The following is a 16,457-nucleotide window of genomic DNA, read 5'->3' on the forward strand; positions in this document are numbered from 1 at the left end:
GACTTGTACAGGGATCCCATATCTTTTACAACAAAATCTGGATTCAGTTCAAACACATCTTTCTAAAAATCCATCTGATCCACATATTCACAATATGTAGCACCTTTGAAAAGAGTGCCATCATTTTCCAGAGATCAATTTTTTTCAACCTACACAATTGTATAGAAAAAAACGGCTTCTAACATGCAACTGAAGCAAGAGGACTTTCACACAGTGGTTGTTGCAATCTAATTCTTGTATCTTTAGTTGAATGAACACGTCTAAGATTCATTTCAAACTCTCTATCATGCTCGACATGTTGCACAGGTGCCTACAGACTTTTCTATCTTTAGATGGGCGATACATCAAAAGAAGAAATTGGCGCCTTCTTATCATTGCTTGCTCACAAAGCTTTCTCCTCCCACATTCACTATATATTGTTATTGGATGCAGCTTAGTACACAAGTTCAAAATCAACTCGTCAAATTGCTACTCATGCAACTAGTTCTTCTATTCTATCTGACACCATCACTCCTCCCTTGTCCAGCCCTCTCTTCTTTGTACAGTGTCACCCTCCAATGTGCACTGCACATGAATTCTACTAGTACTCAACTAAACATTAGTTTTAGCATGAGAGAGAGAGAGAGAGATTTATTTTTGATAGGTAAGAGATTATTTCCTTCCAACATGGAGTTCAGTTCAAGGAACAACAAAAGATCCAAAATGACACAATTGGAGACAAGCCCAACTGCCTGGTTTGAATTTCTCAACATCAAGTAAAACAGCAAAAGAATAAAAAAATCATGTCTGACAAAAAGATGAATAAAAAAAGAGCATCAACAAAATGCAATAATTTATCATTTATCTGCTACATCATCTGATGCCTGTTCTGGCTCCTGGTCCGGGATTTCTGTTGCATTGTGCTTTGTGGATGATGATTTTGTGAGGTGGTTATAGCTTCCTTTCTCCTTGAACAACTGAGAAAAATGAGGCTTGCAGTAAAGGATGCCATCTAGAGCAGCATATGTTGATGGTGTGATAGCACAACCACTGTGGGAACACTTGAAACAGTTCTTATGATAAGATTGTCCTTCCACTGTTACCTGTCACAAAATTTTTAATTAAAAATAAAAAAATCCATCTGACAACTTATTTTAAGTAAAAAAACAGCTCGAAATTGGTGACTTAATTCAGGCAGTTGGATCAGATAAAAGACATGACAGATATCAACTAGATTGAATAAAAAAAATTTGCTTCTTGGTGCTACTATCAATTAATTTATTTTCAATTGAGCCAATGCAAACCTCACATGATTAGAACTTGGAATCTAGAGTAACCAACCAATTTGTTAAAATCTCTACATTCAGAAAAGACTATCAAGCACTTTTCAATTGGTAATCTACCTGATAAAATTATAAGGAAAAGTGAGAAGAGGTGATTATGAGGATGTCTTAACCAATAAAATCGAATAAGGGGCATAAAAGAAACTTGGGAATAGTAATGGAGTGTGATGATCCTTCAGGAGTTAAAATACTATTATTGGAGCAGCATGAAGAGATCAATAAGTGTCAATTTGAAGATGGATAACCAAGAAAACATGAAGGTAAGAGAAGTGTGGTTCATGCCAAAAAAAATGTGAAAATAAACGAAAAATAATAGTCCTCAGTAACAATGCAAACAAAGGCTGCTTTTATAGCTTTAGGCGAACATGGATTTTAATTTTAAGAATTGCCAGGGTTGATTTTCTCCCATTTTATCAACAAGAAATTAAATGCAAGATTTTCTGAAAAATTTCTCAAGAATTATAAAAGTCTCATGTCAATAATTTAATATTTTAACAAGGCTTCCATGATTTTAGTGGGATTAGACATAATAAAAAATAAATCGTTTCTTTTTTTGCTTTTCTTAAACTCTGATTTTTAAGAAACCCCTTTTAGAACATCCCATGTAAGCTAATTGTGAGAATTATCCCTTCAATGATGTTTGCTATCATGGCTGTTGGTGAGTTCATGTACAAAAGCTTGACTCTAACATTCTAGCACCCAACTGCTAAAAATAATGAGAATGCACACATACACACACATGGAACAAGGCATGATACAGTCAGAGGCAAGCCTTGTCAATGAGTACCTACTTGACCAACAAGGCTCACCTAGGTCAACTGGTCCACCTAATAGTCGAGGTCTTCTAGTCATCAACTAATTTAGTCAGTCAATTAGTTTTGTGCCAACCCTCCTCCACCTCTCTCTCTCTCTCTTCCCCCAATCCTAACCCAAAAGTGCACGTCTATTTTACTCATTTACTTTTATGATTTCATTAAAATGAAGAAAATTACTGTTTTTTCTTTAAGATAGGCTTGTGCATTTTGTGTGATCTTACATTTTATATGTTTTATCGTGTGTGTCAATTCAGCCATAAACATTTGAGCTGTCTATGCTGAATAAAATGTTGTTGTGTTACTTGCCTGCTTGTCCCTTAAATTCGTCCTAACAATGCACATTGTGAAAGAAAAAGAAGAGGAAATAGATCTACTATTTTTCTAGTATTCATCAGTAGTGTTCATTATCATGGTTGGATGCTGTTAGTATAAACCAATATGCTTCCCTTTTTTTTCCTATGTTAGCAGTAGGCATGACCTTTTGAGCATTATTATCTTTGATATATTTGTTTTGTTATCCGATTATATGCACTTAGTCCCATCTCGACAGTACAAGAGCCTTCATACTGTTTAATTTCGTTTTGGTTATATGTTGTCTATTAATTTTAGCATTATATACTTATTTTTGAATATTTTTTGGGTCCTTACCCGACACTCAGTAGCCCCACCAAGGTGATGAGTAGACCTTGGAGGGGGCCTAGCGCCTAAAAGGAAACTAGTAACTCTTCACTACATAAGGCATGATGGTAATGCATCTGCATCTAGGTGTATCTGTCTATAAGACGTACCTCTCTCTCTCTCTCTTTCTCTCGGGCCCACAGGTCGCCTATTATCGGAGTCCCGATCCGACAACATTTTTTCTACAAGCTGGTTGATGGCCTTTCAGCCTTGGTTTCGTCTATCTCAACCAAGTGCATCGTCTGTCCGATTCGCCTGGTCTCCATCAGTTTGATAAGTGCCCCTCTATTAGCCGTGTATTGCAGGGCTCTGTCTGCATTGAACATCTCCTCTTTCATATGAGAGGGCGACTTTGAAGGCCTGAAGGGCTCCCCTAACTTGGTCTATCCGTCACTTGCGGGTTCGTCATCTATGAGTGGTCAACTCTCATCCATTATGGGTCTGTCTGTGGACAATGCAGCTCGACGTCTCAAGCTTGCGCTTTTCCAAGCCCAGCTACTCAGCATCGATTCTGTTATGCGTGAGTCCTTGGCCGTGATCGCAGATCGTTTACCGACCTTGGTCGCGGATGATGGGCGTATCACGAACGTCAACACCCTATCTCCTTCGGTCGAGAGGTTATCTCAACCTAGGTGGGGTGGTCTCCCAATAAGGAGACGTCGTCGACCTTCGCTATCTCCATCCGGCGAGTCTGGGGTCTTTCCTAGGCGGTCTGTGAGGATCCGCACTCCTCGGGAATTTCCGGAGTTTTAGTTATGAAGATCTTGTGTTGGAATATTCGGGGACTGAATTGTCTCACCAAACGTCTTTTCCTGGCGAGTTGGATCCATCAAGAAAAGCCCGATCTAATTGCACTTTGTAAAATGAAGATGGCAGATATCTCGAGCTTCGTCGTCTCCGAAATTTGGCGTGGTGCAGATTTCTTCTTCAAGCCTGCGACTCAATATGCGGGAGGCATCCTTATCCTCGGGAAGCATTCTCTAGCCTTACAACGGGTGGACGAATGTACGTTTTCCGTCTCCATCACTCTTCCCTTACCTCCAAAGACTATTCCAGCAGTGGCCACTATGGTGTATGGTCCCCACCGTCAAAGCCGTCGGGAGGAGTTTTGGTTGGACTTGAATAGGGTCATTGCATCATTTGGGGACCAACATATTATCATGAGAGATTTCAATTGCCTTCTGTCTCCTATCGATTCTAGCATTGCGGTTACCTACTCGGCTTCAATGAGGGGCTTCCAAAACTTTATTCAGATGAACCAGATGTACCACGTTCCCCATGTAGGTGAAGCTTTCTCGTGGTCCAATCGACGATCTAGATCGTGCTTCTGTGTGCTAGACAGGGTGCTCGTTTCGACGGATCTGCTGAGTTCTATTAATGACATCTCTTGTTGCCTTCTTCCACCATCTGTCTCAGACCATAGTCAGATTGTTATCTGATGGGGTCAAGGCTTCACCGGCGACAGATCCTTTAGATTTGAGCAATGGTGGCCTAAGGAGGCGGGTTTCGAGTCGTTAGTCCATCAATCTTGGAGTAGACTTTGCTTTGCGGTCCGGGCGGCTACAAGATGCATGGTTAACCTTTTTCGATTATCCTGCAATATCAAATCTTGGCTTATCTCCAATAGAATAAGCAAATTCCAAAATATGGGGGATTGGGAGCGAGAGTTGTCTTCTATCAATCAGTCTCTCTTGGATACGACCTTTATGAATGCATCAAATATTGAAAGTCTCAATGTTAGATCGGTCGAGCTGACCCTTCTAGTGCAATCTTGGTGTCTCAAGGATGAGATTCGTTGGAAGCAGCGGTCAAGGGTGACTTGGCTTAAAGCGGGTGACGGGAATACAAGGTTCTTTCATTCTTTAGCGTCTCACAGGCATCGAAGACATGTGATTCACACTCTGTATATCAATGGTGTCTCCTTTTCGGGCGATCAGGTAATCAATGTTGTCTCCAACTATTTTTCTAATCTGTATTCCTGCAACCAAGCTGTAGGTGGCAATATGGGTACAACTTTATTTTTGTGCATGGATCGAGCGTTATCCAACTCGATTCAGGGGTTGTTCACCGAAGAAGAAATCGTCTCGGCGGTGCGGGATTCATCTGGGTGGAAAGCTCCAGGATTTGATGGGTATCTAGTGGATTTCTTTCGCATATTCTGGCAATGCATTAAGAGTGACATTCTTAGTATCTTCGTCGAGTTTCATCGAAATGACCGATTGTCAGTTCATTTTCACCTAGCAATTGTGTCGCTTATTCCTAAGGAGGAAGCCGCATCGGATATCTCGCGGTTTAGACCTATATCAGTGTTAGGGAGTTTATATCGCATTATCGCCAAGGTCTTGGCTAACAGGATGCGGTCAATTGCTCCTAAAATTTTTTCAGAGGCTCAGTTCGCCTTCATTCCTAACAGAAGACTTCAACAATCCTTCATTTTGGCCACAGAAGTGTTGCACTCTCTCAAGATCAGCGAGGGGGCCTTCTTCACTCTTAAGCTTGACTTTCATAAAGCCTACGACTCGGTTCATTAGACGTTCATCTTCAACATATTGGCAAACTTGGGCTTCGGTAGGCGTTTCTCTAGCTGGGTGCATGAGTTGGTAACCAATGCCCAGTCACAGTTTCAGATCAATGAGGTCAAGGGAAAACAGTTCAAACTTGGTCGTGGTCTTCGACAAGGATGTCCTCTGTCTCCGTTACTCTTTAACGTCGTCTCTGAAGGCCTAGTGGTTTTGGTTAAGAGGAAAGTGGAGGGTGGTCTAATTGAGTCTCTCGATATTCAAGAGTGTCGTAGTCAGATCCTGACCTACGCTGATGACATAATTATCTTCGGAAGGGCTTCCATCCAACAAATGTTAAGATTCAAGCTTGTCCTTTTTTTCCTATCGATGTCAGGTTTATCCTTGAACTACGATAAGTGTTGTCTATCCATGGTCAATGCCCCTCCATCAATGTTAGACATGGGCCAACGGATAATCGGATGCTCGGTATCGGAAAACTCTTTTTATTATCTGGGTCTGCCGCTTCAAATCAGTCGTGTATCAACGACAGCCTGAAGCACCACTATCCAAAGGGTTCAGAATAAAATATCGGGCTGGCAAGCGTCCTACCTTTCTATCGCGGGTAGACTGACTCTCATCAAGCACGTTCTATCTACTATGCCAGAATTTTTTATATCTATGTTTCTGATGCCTATGGGGGTTAGTAAGAAGATAGCTCAGGTAATGACGCACTTCCTGTGGTATGGGCGAGGTCCCAACAACAAGCGCCACCTAATAGGGTGGGACACACTTCGACTACCCCCAAATAGGGGGGTTTGGGAATCAAGGATCCCCGGCTGAGAAGTATGATTCTTGTCGTGAAGCAGAGCTGGCTTGCAAACCAACCTGGGTCTTCATGTGCAAGCGTGATTCTAGCTAAATACGGTGGTGTGGAATCATTGGTGGGAGCCACAAGCGTGAGTCAACGAACAATGTCAAAGCTTCTTCGATCATGGATCCAAGCATAGTCTGCAGTTTTGTCTCATAATAGAAATGTTGACTCGCAGTCTCAGTTCTTTGGACACAACTTTGCTCCGAACGGATCTTTCCGCTCAAAAGAAGGCTACCTCGCTCTCCTTCCGTCGGGGGTGGACCGGTTCCCGACGATCCTGATCTGGGGCAAGGGTCCCACTTCGAGATCATCATGTTTCCTGGCTTGGCTAATCTTATACGATCGGGTGCAGACTAGCAACTTCCTCAAATCCATCGGATTTCATCTGCCGAGTAAATGTGTGTTGTGCGAGGCAGCTGAAGAATCTGCGTTTCACCTTTTTTGGGAGTGCTCTGTTTTTCAAAATATCTTTAAGGTGACTTGGAATAAGCCAGGGGTCAGCGTGCGCCAGGAATCGTTCGCCAACGATTTGCTGTGGGGTCCTCAGCCAGTTCATCATTGCAATAAATGGCGAATTATTTGGCGAACTTGGCTTCTCTCGTCATGGTGGGCCGTATGGATGACTCGCAACAACGCTATTTTTCGGCATATTCCGGCAGTGTTCAACAAAATGGTGAACCTTATTTTGGCGGACGTATACGCCATTCTCCGCATCAGCATCCCTGATTTGCAACACCATCTGCCTCCAGGGACCATTCATGATCCAGGGTGATGCTCGTCGCCTAACTGTATTTGTTTCTTGTTTCTTGTTTCTTTTTTCCTTTTCCCCTTTCATCTCTCCTTTTCTTTTTTTTCCTTATTTTTGGGGCTGCTTGGCATGTCTTGGGCTCGTGTTTGGTTATCCGGTAGGTTCAATGTTGGTTGAACCTGTTTTCGTATCGTAATGTTGATGGTTATAGTTTGGCTCTCTCTCTCTTTCTCTCTCTCTCTCATACTCATAGAACAAGAAGTCTCTGCCTAAAGCCATCAGGCAAACACACGTTATAGTGATGTGTATCCATGAAAAACAAATGTAAAGGCGATAGCAACTGCTGCTAAAGACCATTTTTATGATAGACGTATGTGGAGCGTGTGGATGCTCTGCATGGTGAATGCTCCTTATGTGTCTACTTGGGTGTTTGCCAAATGGGAGATACACATATAATTATATAGTAGAGGATAACTGCCTACATTGATGATGTGCTTGATTTTGTAGGAATCAACTCCTGCATTGTTTGATCCTGAAACGCGGTTAGGTTTTTATAAGGTTTGAAAATTGATGGTGTAAAATCTTTATATCTTACATATATCCAAGGCTTAAAAAATAACATTTTTTTATTGAAAAAATATAATCCAAGTGTCTTTTCTAGGGGTATAACTAGGTCCTGATCCGATTATACCTGACCTTACCTGATTTTAGTGGACACATGCGTTCAGTTCGGGTTCAAAATATAAACCCGTAATAAAAATAGGTCAAGTCTTGGGTATTGCAAATGAAGACCAGAACCCATTTGGACCGGACCCCCTTTTTATACCTGACCCAAATGGTTCTCCATATTGCAAAACCGAACAGTCCCAAACCCAACCCTGTTATGTACCCAAATCTGTTTTATTTTTGAACTGACCCGAACCCCAACCTGCTTCCTACTTTAACTAACCCAAACCCGAACTGATTATGTATTCGACCCAAACTGAACCCAAACACTTGATACATTTTGAATATGATATATCATTGATCCCTTTTTATTTCAACTTAAATGATTGGTTGGTATGGAAATATCCTTTTCATATTTAGATTTTAAGATTATTTAAAATAGTTAATAAACTTCTTCATTAGCATATAACCTTCCTAATGAATAGTTGAATCCAGTATTTATATATTTTTTGATTAGAGAGTAATTAGGTCTGGAATACCAATTATATCAAGACTGAGTTGTATCCCGAACTCATTAAGACCAGACTTTACTTTTTTCAGTCATAACCATACCCGAATCAAAATGGATCTATTAAAGATCTGACCTGATTGTACTCAACCTGATACATACCCGAACTCGTTAGCCCATACAGGTCTACAATTTGTAGCTGCACCCAAACCAGAATTACACTCGGTCAGGTTTGGGTCTTACTTTTATACCCGATTCAATGAGACCATGAACTAAACTTGGCCTGGTTATATATGTAGTCATTTCCTAGCAAGTCAACCATGATGAACGCATCTGCATGGTTAGATTTGCACAAACAACCTGAAAACCCCCGTTCGCTCATGGTAGATTGTATTAGACACGAAACGGAGTAGGCAACTACCCTCTGCTCTCTCTCTCTCTCTCTCTCTCTCTCTCTCTCTCTATATATATATATATATATATATATATATATATATATATATATATATATATACACACACACACACACATTCACACAAATCCATTTGGATCAACATGAGGATCTGACCATGGCATTGACATAATCCATGTATATTTGAAACACGTTGATCTCCTTGTTCTATTATGTTGCAATCATCTTCCTTCTAAGTGCCCCTTTCTCCTTGGTTAAAAGAGACAAAATGTAAGATTAGTGCCAACAGTTCATCATCAAAGAAAGTGTTGGAAGATATACCTTACTCAGTGGGCTAGGCAACTGAGCTTGAATCAGGTGTGCTCGAAGTTACACGCTACATGTGCAATCTTTTAAGCAATAATTGCCCCACTTAAAATCGAGTCCTCGGTGCAATGGGTACTCATGCAACTACGCTCTCATGATACAATCAAGCTTTTGCTTTCTCGCAAAGATTGAACCACACCCTGCACTGGGTGAGACTAAAAACCTCGACACAGACTACCTTGAACAACCTCTTGACTAGGTTAGGTTGACCCATTGCAAGCCGATATGAATCCTATATACAAACATATGTGAATCCTGGATTCAAGTAGCTAAGAGAGTAGAGGAGAGAGAAATAGCAGAGAGATAGAGCGAAGAGTCTTAAAGAATGGGAGATGATTGAGATATATAGGCCTCAGCCCAACAACTATCAATAAAGAGTATAAAGGGCTTTGAAAAAGCTCAAAACGGCCGGCAATAATAAGCCATGGCCAGCCATAAAGGCCCAAACAGTTGGCCAAAGAGGGGTGTCCAAAAGAGACAAAAAAGAGCAATACATGGTCCAAAATGATCATGACAAGGACATGATCAACCAAGATCAGGTTAGAGGGTCAATGGTCAAAACAAAAGGCGACTCTAGGACCGTTTGACCATAAATACCCATGCAAAGACATTGGGCATGGTCCAAACGGATCTGAATCACAGGTCTAGAAAGAATCCTAATGCAAAGTCAAAGTCTATTTAATGGTTGGTCAAAGATCAAAATTAAAGTTGAGGAAAAAACTGTCTCAAGTACTAAAAAGATAGGTTAAAGATGAAATCGAGTCAATTCCAGACCAAACTAAACCTAAATTTAAATCTAAATTCAAAGTTCAAGATCCAACTCAACACCTCTCTATATAAGGACAAGGGAGGTTCCTCCAACATTAAATATAGGACAAAACTTGTAGGAAAGATTAGGAACCACAAACTTAGGAAAATAAAGAAAAAATGTAGGAAACTTAGGACATTTTTAAGCCAAATCTTAACATAAAGGACTCATCAAACCGATATCACTAACTAATACTATGATAATAGAAAATAATTGTCTTTTTTGTATGCTTTTCCTTGCCACCACTGGCCGATGGAATCATATAAATACCCCTTCAACATATATATATATAGATAAATATATATATATATACCAAAAATCTTCAAATAGTGTACACATAAATGGGATTAATTGTGAAATGGTCCTGCTCAAAGGCATCTATGTTTGTTTTGGAATGTTCAGGCAATAAACAACTGGAAAATGAAATGATCTCTTGATAGATATTTTTATGCATCGCTCATATGTGCTATAGAGATGTAGAGCAACAACACAAGCAGCCATGCTATATGCTATTTTTAGATCTACTGTGTATATTCAGATGGTGTTGAAATTCTAAACCTGATATGGAACTTGGGGAAATTTTACTGGAATAGGTGCAGATTACAAACTAATACACTCGAAGATATTTAGGTTTCTTAGTTCATGCCACCAGGTTGTTCATAAATATTAATGAGAAGTTAACGAAACTATAAACTGAGACATGCAAGGTAAAAGAGGAACTAGTCTTCAATGAAATCTGGTCCACCTCTTCTAAAAAAAACTAGTAATTAACAGAATGCATTTAGATCAAATGTTGTAGCAATAAAAGTGAAATTCCAAAGGAAGTAAATTAAGAAACCTTCTCCAGAGGATATGCTGTTTTGTTACATGTAGCACATTTGTCTTGTGTACCAGAGAACATGGCTGAAATTCTGCTGGGGGTCCTAGACTGCAATTACAGAATCCAAGGTGAGTGACAGAAACTAAAGGAAAAAGACATAAAATCAAGGTATGCTTCTAAAACATCATTAACTAGAGGACATTATATGGATGAAAAAAAGAACTATTCTGATAAAAATTACCAGTTCTTGCTTTTCTGCAGTCTTTGGAGCTGAAAAGGAGAAATACAAAAGAATCATTTCAACATAAAGTGGTACGAGCTACCAAGCGAAAATTACACGCAATACAAAACTGCAGCTGACCTAAATGGAAGCTCTTGTTGAAACTGCCTGTCTCCTTAAAAAGTTGATCAAAATGAGGCTTGCAGTAAAGAACACCTTCTAATGAAGAGTAGTTGCTCATCTAAACATAAATGTGCAAATCAAGTCAAGGAAGTGAATATTTGACAGTTTTAGGTTTCAGAGGAAACAACGTGAGAGGCCAAGAAAAAACAGCATTCAGGACGAAAAAGGATCCAGCTTTCTGTACTTAATAGAAGGCTATGCAGAATAAAACAAGCCAGTTTTGCAGTGGCAAGTGATTAAGTGAAGAAATTGTTACCATGAAAAACATAAACCTCATAAGCACATGCAATCATAAAGTACCACTCATTATGGCTTCTGGTTTAAATATGAAATAGGTTATGATTAAGTGAAGAAATTGTTATAATGCAATTTAACTTTATCATGGCTGGATACCTAAGCATTAATGAGAAGCTAGTTTTAGAAGTAATGCTTGGAACAATTAGGGTTTGGGGCAAAGCGGAGATCATGGATAAGAGCCATATTAAATTAAAGTTAAATTGCATTGAACATCAATGGTGAAAAAAGGTGATTTTTTTCAGCCATCAAGAGGACTTGGGCAAAGAGAACCCTTGTCCCCTTTACGATTTATTTTGGCAATGCAGGGCTTTACTTGCCTTATGAATGAGGCATGTGAACAGGGATTGTTCAAAGTCTTTAAACTACCTGGCTTCCAGAAATTTTCACACCTACTTTTTTGCAGATGATATCATAATATTTGGTGAGGCATCAGAGAAAATTTTCAGGTCCCTTTGGCTGGTTTAGAGATGTTTCTCGAAATTAACATCTTTACAAATAAATGAGAATAAGAGTCAAATAATAATTTTCAATGATGATGAGGGGGATTTAGGAGCTGCTACAGTTGCTTGGTCGATACCATTTTCTCTCATGATATTTTCTTGGATCTTTCGATATTCTTGCTTAGAGTGTCTCAACTTTTGTATAATGTAATCTCATTTAGGATTTGTCTTTGGATTTTGACCTGCTGCGATACTGAGATTGCCACCACTCGTTCGATTGATTAGATCTCTTCACAACATTTGTCTCGGTTTGTTTGTCATCAAAGGTAGTCTTGTAAAAGAATCTCATATGAAAGCAACACTGTAGCTACATCATCAAATTTGATGGTCTTCTTTTTATATAGTAGTGCAGTCTTCTAATTTGCATATTTGGGCGACAATAACTTCAAAAGTAATAGTGACTTCTCCTCTTAGAGCACCACATCTATACTCGCAAGGTGGTTCACGATCTTGAAGGTATTTAAGTACTCCAAAATACTCATACGATCTTTTATCTGCAACGAAGCCCAAAAGCTCAATTGGATAACCTAAATCTTCCAACCCCCGGTGGACCCTCCATATCGAAGATAAAGAGGAACAAACAAAAATATATAGTGGAAAGCACCCTAATTTCGAGCTCAACACTGAGAAACCCTCACAATGGTTAGGAAATACACAACCACCACATTGAATGGCAACAGAATCCCCCTACACTCCCCCAGGCCCCCAACCCCAATATTCTCTAATCCAGGTGGATGCTACAGAAGTGGGTGCAAAACTTAAGCAAGAGCCTCAAATTGAACGAGATCGAGGGAGAAAAGGGTCAGTGACAACATCTGATCGAAGCGAATGGAAATGGATTTCTCAAGAGGGAAGAAATCTATTATTATTTTTTTCGACAGAGAAAGCTGGGTTTAGGCAGACCCCTACCAGTTACACAACCAATATCATTTAGGGTTCGAACTTGCAACGAAAGGTGACGGGAACTAACTGCTCCTGCCAGGGAGCCCCCTGTTGGTGGAAAGAAATCTATTATTATATCGATAGAACCATAGGTATCCGCTTCAAACAACTCCTCTAAAATATAGGAATCTCTCTCCACCGCCTCTCTCTCTCGTTCACAACATATCGCATGTTTTAATCCTAAATAGTTACTACAACAATTAGGGGTGTAGTTGGGGCGTGTATGCCAGACCCAACCCAATGTCGCGACTCGCGAAATGACGTACCCAACTTGAACTAATATTCGTGGACCCGTGGACTTGGGTTAGGTCCAAAATATAGACCCATAGTGAAAACAGGTCGAATCTTGGTGAAGACCCGAACCTGAACGGACCAGACTCAATTATGTACTCGGACCCAAATTGTTCTCCATATTTGAAAAATGAACCAACCCGATTATGTATGTACTCAAACATGCTTTGTACCTGAACCAATCCATATTCGACCTGGCTATATACCTGAACTCGCTTTCATACCCGATCTATCTGAAATGTTCTAATTGGTAAATATTTTATATTCAATTAAACAATATTTAAATATGTTGATAAACTCATAGTTAATATGCATTGTATTTTAGTAAACAAAACTTTAAATCATTTTTGCACATACTTCTTATTGCTCTTTTTTCATGAAAGTTGTAGAATTAAAGTGAATCCTAGAATAATACTTGAGAACGCATTGAATTTTGATACATTTTGCATATGTAATATTATTGGTTTTTTTATTTCAACTTAAATGTTCGGTTGGTGTGGATATAATTTTTTTATATTCAGATTTTAACATTATTTAGAATAGTTATTAACCTTCTGTTTTGTTAGGATATAATCTTCTAATTAATAAACAATTGATTCAATTTATTTATATATTTTTTATTGGCAGATACTTAGGTGTAGAATACCAATCATATCAAGACCCTAACTGAAACCTGAACAATTAATACCCGAACCCTTTAATCTATATGGGCTTACTTTTTTCAGCCATACCCAGACCCGAACACAAACTCGAACCAAATAAAAATGGGTCTACTAACGATATGACCCAGTTATACTTGACCCGATATATACCCGAACATGTTAACCCATATGGGTCCACAGTTTCTACTTGTCCCCAAACCCAAACCCAAACTCAAATTAGATTGGATTGCTGTTTTAACAATGGTAACTACCAAGGCCGGCTAGCCTCTTTGATATTTGAGGACATCGCCTAGGGCCTCAAATAATATATATATATATAAAGGCTTATATTTCACATGCTGATGACCTCCAATAAGATATGGCACATGTGTCTCGTGAGGGCCTTCAATGAAAAAAAAAATATGACATGAAATATGCCTCGATCCTCAAGTTCTCTTGAGCTTCCCTGGTAACTACTTTTACACATCTTGTTTTTGTGATTTTTATATTTCTTGCTATGTATACCAATATATATATTGCAGACTTAAATAAGGTAGTTATGCATTTATCTTTATTGTAATACATAACAATATATGTTGCAAATTAAAAAAAAATAATTATTTTATGGATCTGAATAATATGATATAAAATAAAGGAATCCAAACGTGCGAGTTACGAGAATGGACAGCAATGTAGAGCAGATTATCACCAAAATGCCATCGGATCTATCATGCCTTAAAGAACTGAGAAGCACAAATCAATTCTTAACATGTTGAATGCACAGTTCTTGGAAATGAACAGAAATGACTCTGTCCGCTTAACCGAGCTGCTCAATTATAAAACCGTCTCCAACCAAATTCCACATGCTTGTGAGGTCAGAGTTTACACAATCTAATGCATCCAGAAATCATAATCAAGTCTTAAGATGAAGAACGCACTAGAAAGAGAAATTTAGTGCAAGATAGCTATCAAAATGGCGCACTTAAATATGCTGGTCATCATTCTAGAAACGGATTTCAAGTTTTATTCAGAATGAGGTGGGTAAGGTGAAGAAGAAGAAGAAGAAGAAGAAGCATACCACCAACATGCCATTGCAATGGCTGCATCTGAAGCAAGATTTGTGGTATGGAACCCCATCAGCCGAAAGAAGATCAACGACATAAACCGTCTTGTTGCAAGCCTTGCATTTGTCCAACGTCCCACTGAAAGCCATCAAAGCAATGTTTGGAGGTACCCGGATCAAAGTCAAGGCTTTCAGAGTGCACAACAAAGTCTAGAAGGACGACCGGATAACCTAAATCCTTCAACCCTCTGTGAACCCTCCTTCTATCGGAAGAACAAGAGCAACAAACAGAAATGTGGAGTGGAAAGCACCCTAATTTCGGGCTAAGCTCCGAGAAACCCTCGCAATGTCGTTAGGAAATAGCCAACTGCCGCATGGAAAGGCAACAGAATCACCTCCTTCCCTCCCCACATATTCCCTAATCCAGGTGGATGCACAGGAGATGGATGCGAAGCCTAAGCAAGAGCCTCAAATTGCGTGAGATCGAGGGAGAGAAGGGTCAATGATAACCATCTGATCGGATCAAATGGAAATGGATTTCCCAAGAGGGAAGAAATCTATTATTATACAGAAAGATACGTAACCGCTTCAGACAAGCTCTCTCTCTCTCTCTCTCTCTCTCTCTCTCTCTCTCTCTCTCTCTCTCTCTCTCTCTCTCTAGGGTGTCGATGGCCGACCCTCTTCCTTCCCAATTCCTCCTTCACCCCTTCCTCCCCTAATCCGACCGTCCTTCTCCTCCGTTCTTCCTCTCACCACCAACGTCGCAGCATCTCCTGCGCGGCGTCCAAATCTACGACCACAGGAAAGAGAGAGCCCCGAGGCATCACCAAGCCCCGCCCCATCTCCCTCGCCCTGCAGGAACTTGTCGGAGTCCCGGAAATCCCCCGAACCCAAGCCCTCAATCAGAATTGGGCCTACATCAAGGAGAACAATCTTCAGGTCATTCTTCTCGCTCGCTCCTCCTGCAGCGGGTTTGGGTTCTGCCGTGGGTTCATCTCCGGTGACTCCCCTGGCGATCTGGCTTGTGAGAAAAATAGGGTTTCCTCCAGCAATCCGACGTAGGTCCTACGTCCGCTGCGTCTCTCTCTCTCTCTCTGAAGCGTGTTAGCCTGCTGCTGTGGGGTCATCTCCAGCGACTTCCCCTAAGAGCAAGAGAACACAGCAATCCTACTGGGTTTCCTCCTGCGATCCGATGCAGCTCCCCATCAGTGCTGTGTCTCTCTCTCCCCCTTCTCTTCTGCAGTGGGTTTAGGCTCCTGCTGTGGGGTCATGTCCCGCAACCTTCCCGACGATCAAGTCAGTGGTTTCATCCGACCATTGACGCAGCTCTCCACCTTCGCTGCCCTGTTTTCGTCTCCATCAGCGTCACCTGACTTAGGCAACCAAGCTAGGGAGTCCTTTGTCGACCACCGACTGCAATCGCCCACCACCCGTGAGGCAGCAAGTTCTTTCGTGTTTCGAGGGTTTCATGATTGCTGAAGAGGGCTATCGATACAATAGATCCTCAATCCTTCAGAGATTTGAGGGTTGCATCGCCCTCCCTCACACGTTATGCTCCACACCTAGGTTGACCTTCCACTGCAATCATCCTCTATGACTCTGGCAGCCCGGTGCTCTCTATCTCTTCCCTTTCTTCTTAATGAGTTTAATGAGTCGCCGTGTTTTTTGAGGTCTTGCTTCTGATTGTTCTTTGAGAGTAAATCAATGAGTCCTTCATATTATTCAGGATGCTCTTAATGACTGCGCAATATTCACCTTCCGAAAATAGGGTTTCGATGTTGACCTGCCGTTCAGACTCAAGCATC

At 40.5% G+C, this 16,457-nt stretch overlaps 1 protein-coding gene across 1 annotated transcript; it reads right to left on the reverse strand.

Moving 5' to 3' along the window:
- Window positions 1–629: 629 nt before the first annotated feature.
- On the reverse strand, window positions 630–16,091 carry LOC149839056 (LIM domain-containing protein WLIM2b-like). Its single transcript, XM_090003990.1, has 5 exons — window positions 14,668–16,091; window positions 10,877–10,976; window positions 10,757–10,785; window positions 10,534–10,623; window positions 630–1,082 (listed from the first exon to the last, which is right to left on the reverse strand). The coding sequence occupies exons 1-5, from the start codon at window positions 14,800–14,802 to the stop codon at window positions 837–839; spliced, it is 600 nt and encodes a 199-aa protein (XP_089860116.1). The 5' UTR covers window positions 14,803–16,091; the 3' UTR covers window positions 630–836.
- Window positions 16,092–16,457: the final 366 nt, after the last annotated feature.

Source organism: Nuphar pumila, chromosome 4 (genome assembly GCF_984573655.1).
Source record: "Nuphar pumila chromosome 4, dmNupPumi1.hap1.1, whole genome shotgun sequence".
In the NCBI taxonomy this organism is placed as follows: domain Eukaryota; kingdom Viridiplantae; phylum Streptophyta; class Magnoliopsida; order Nymphaeales; family Nymphaeaceae; genus Nuphar; species Nuphar pumila.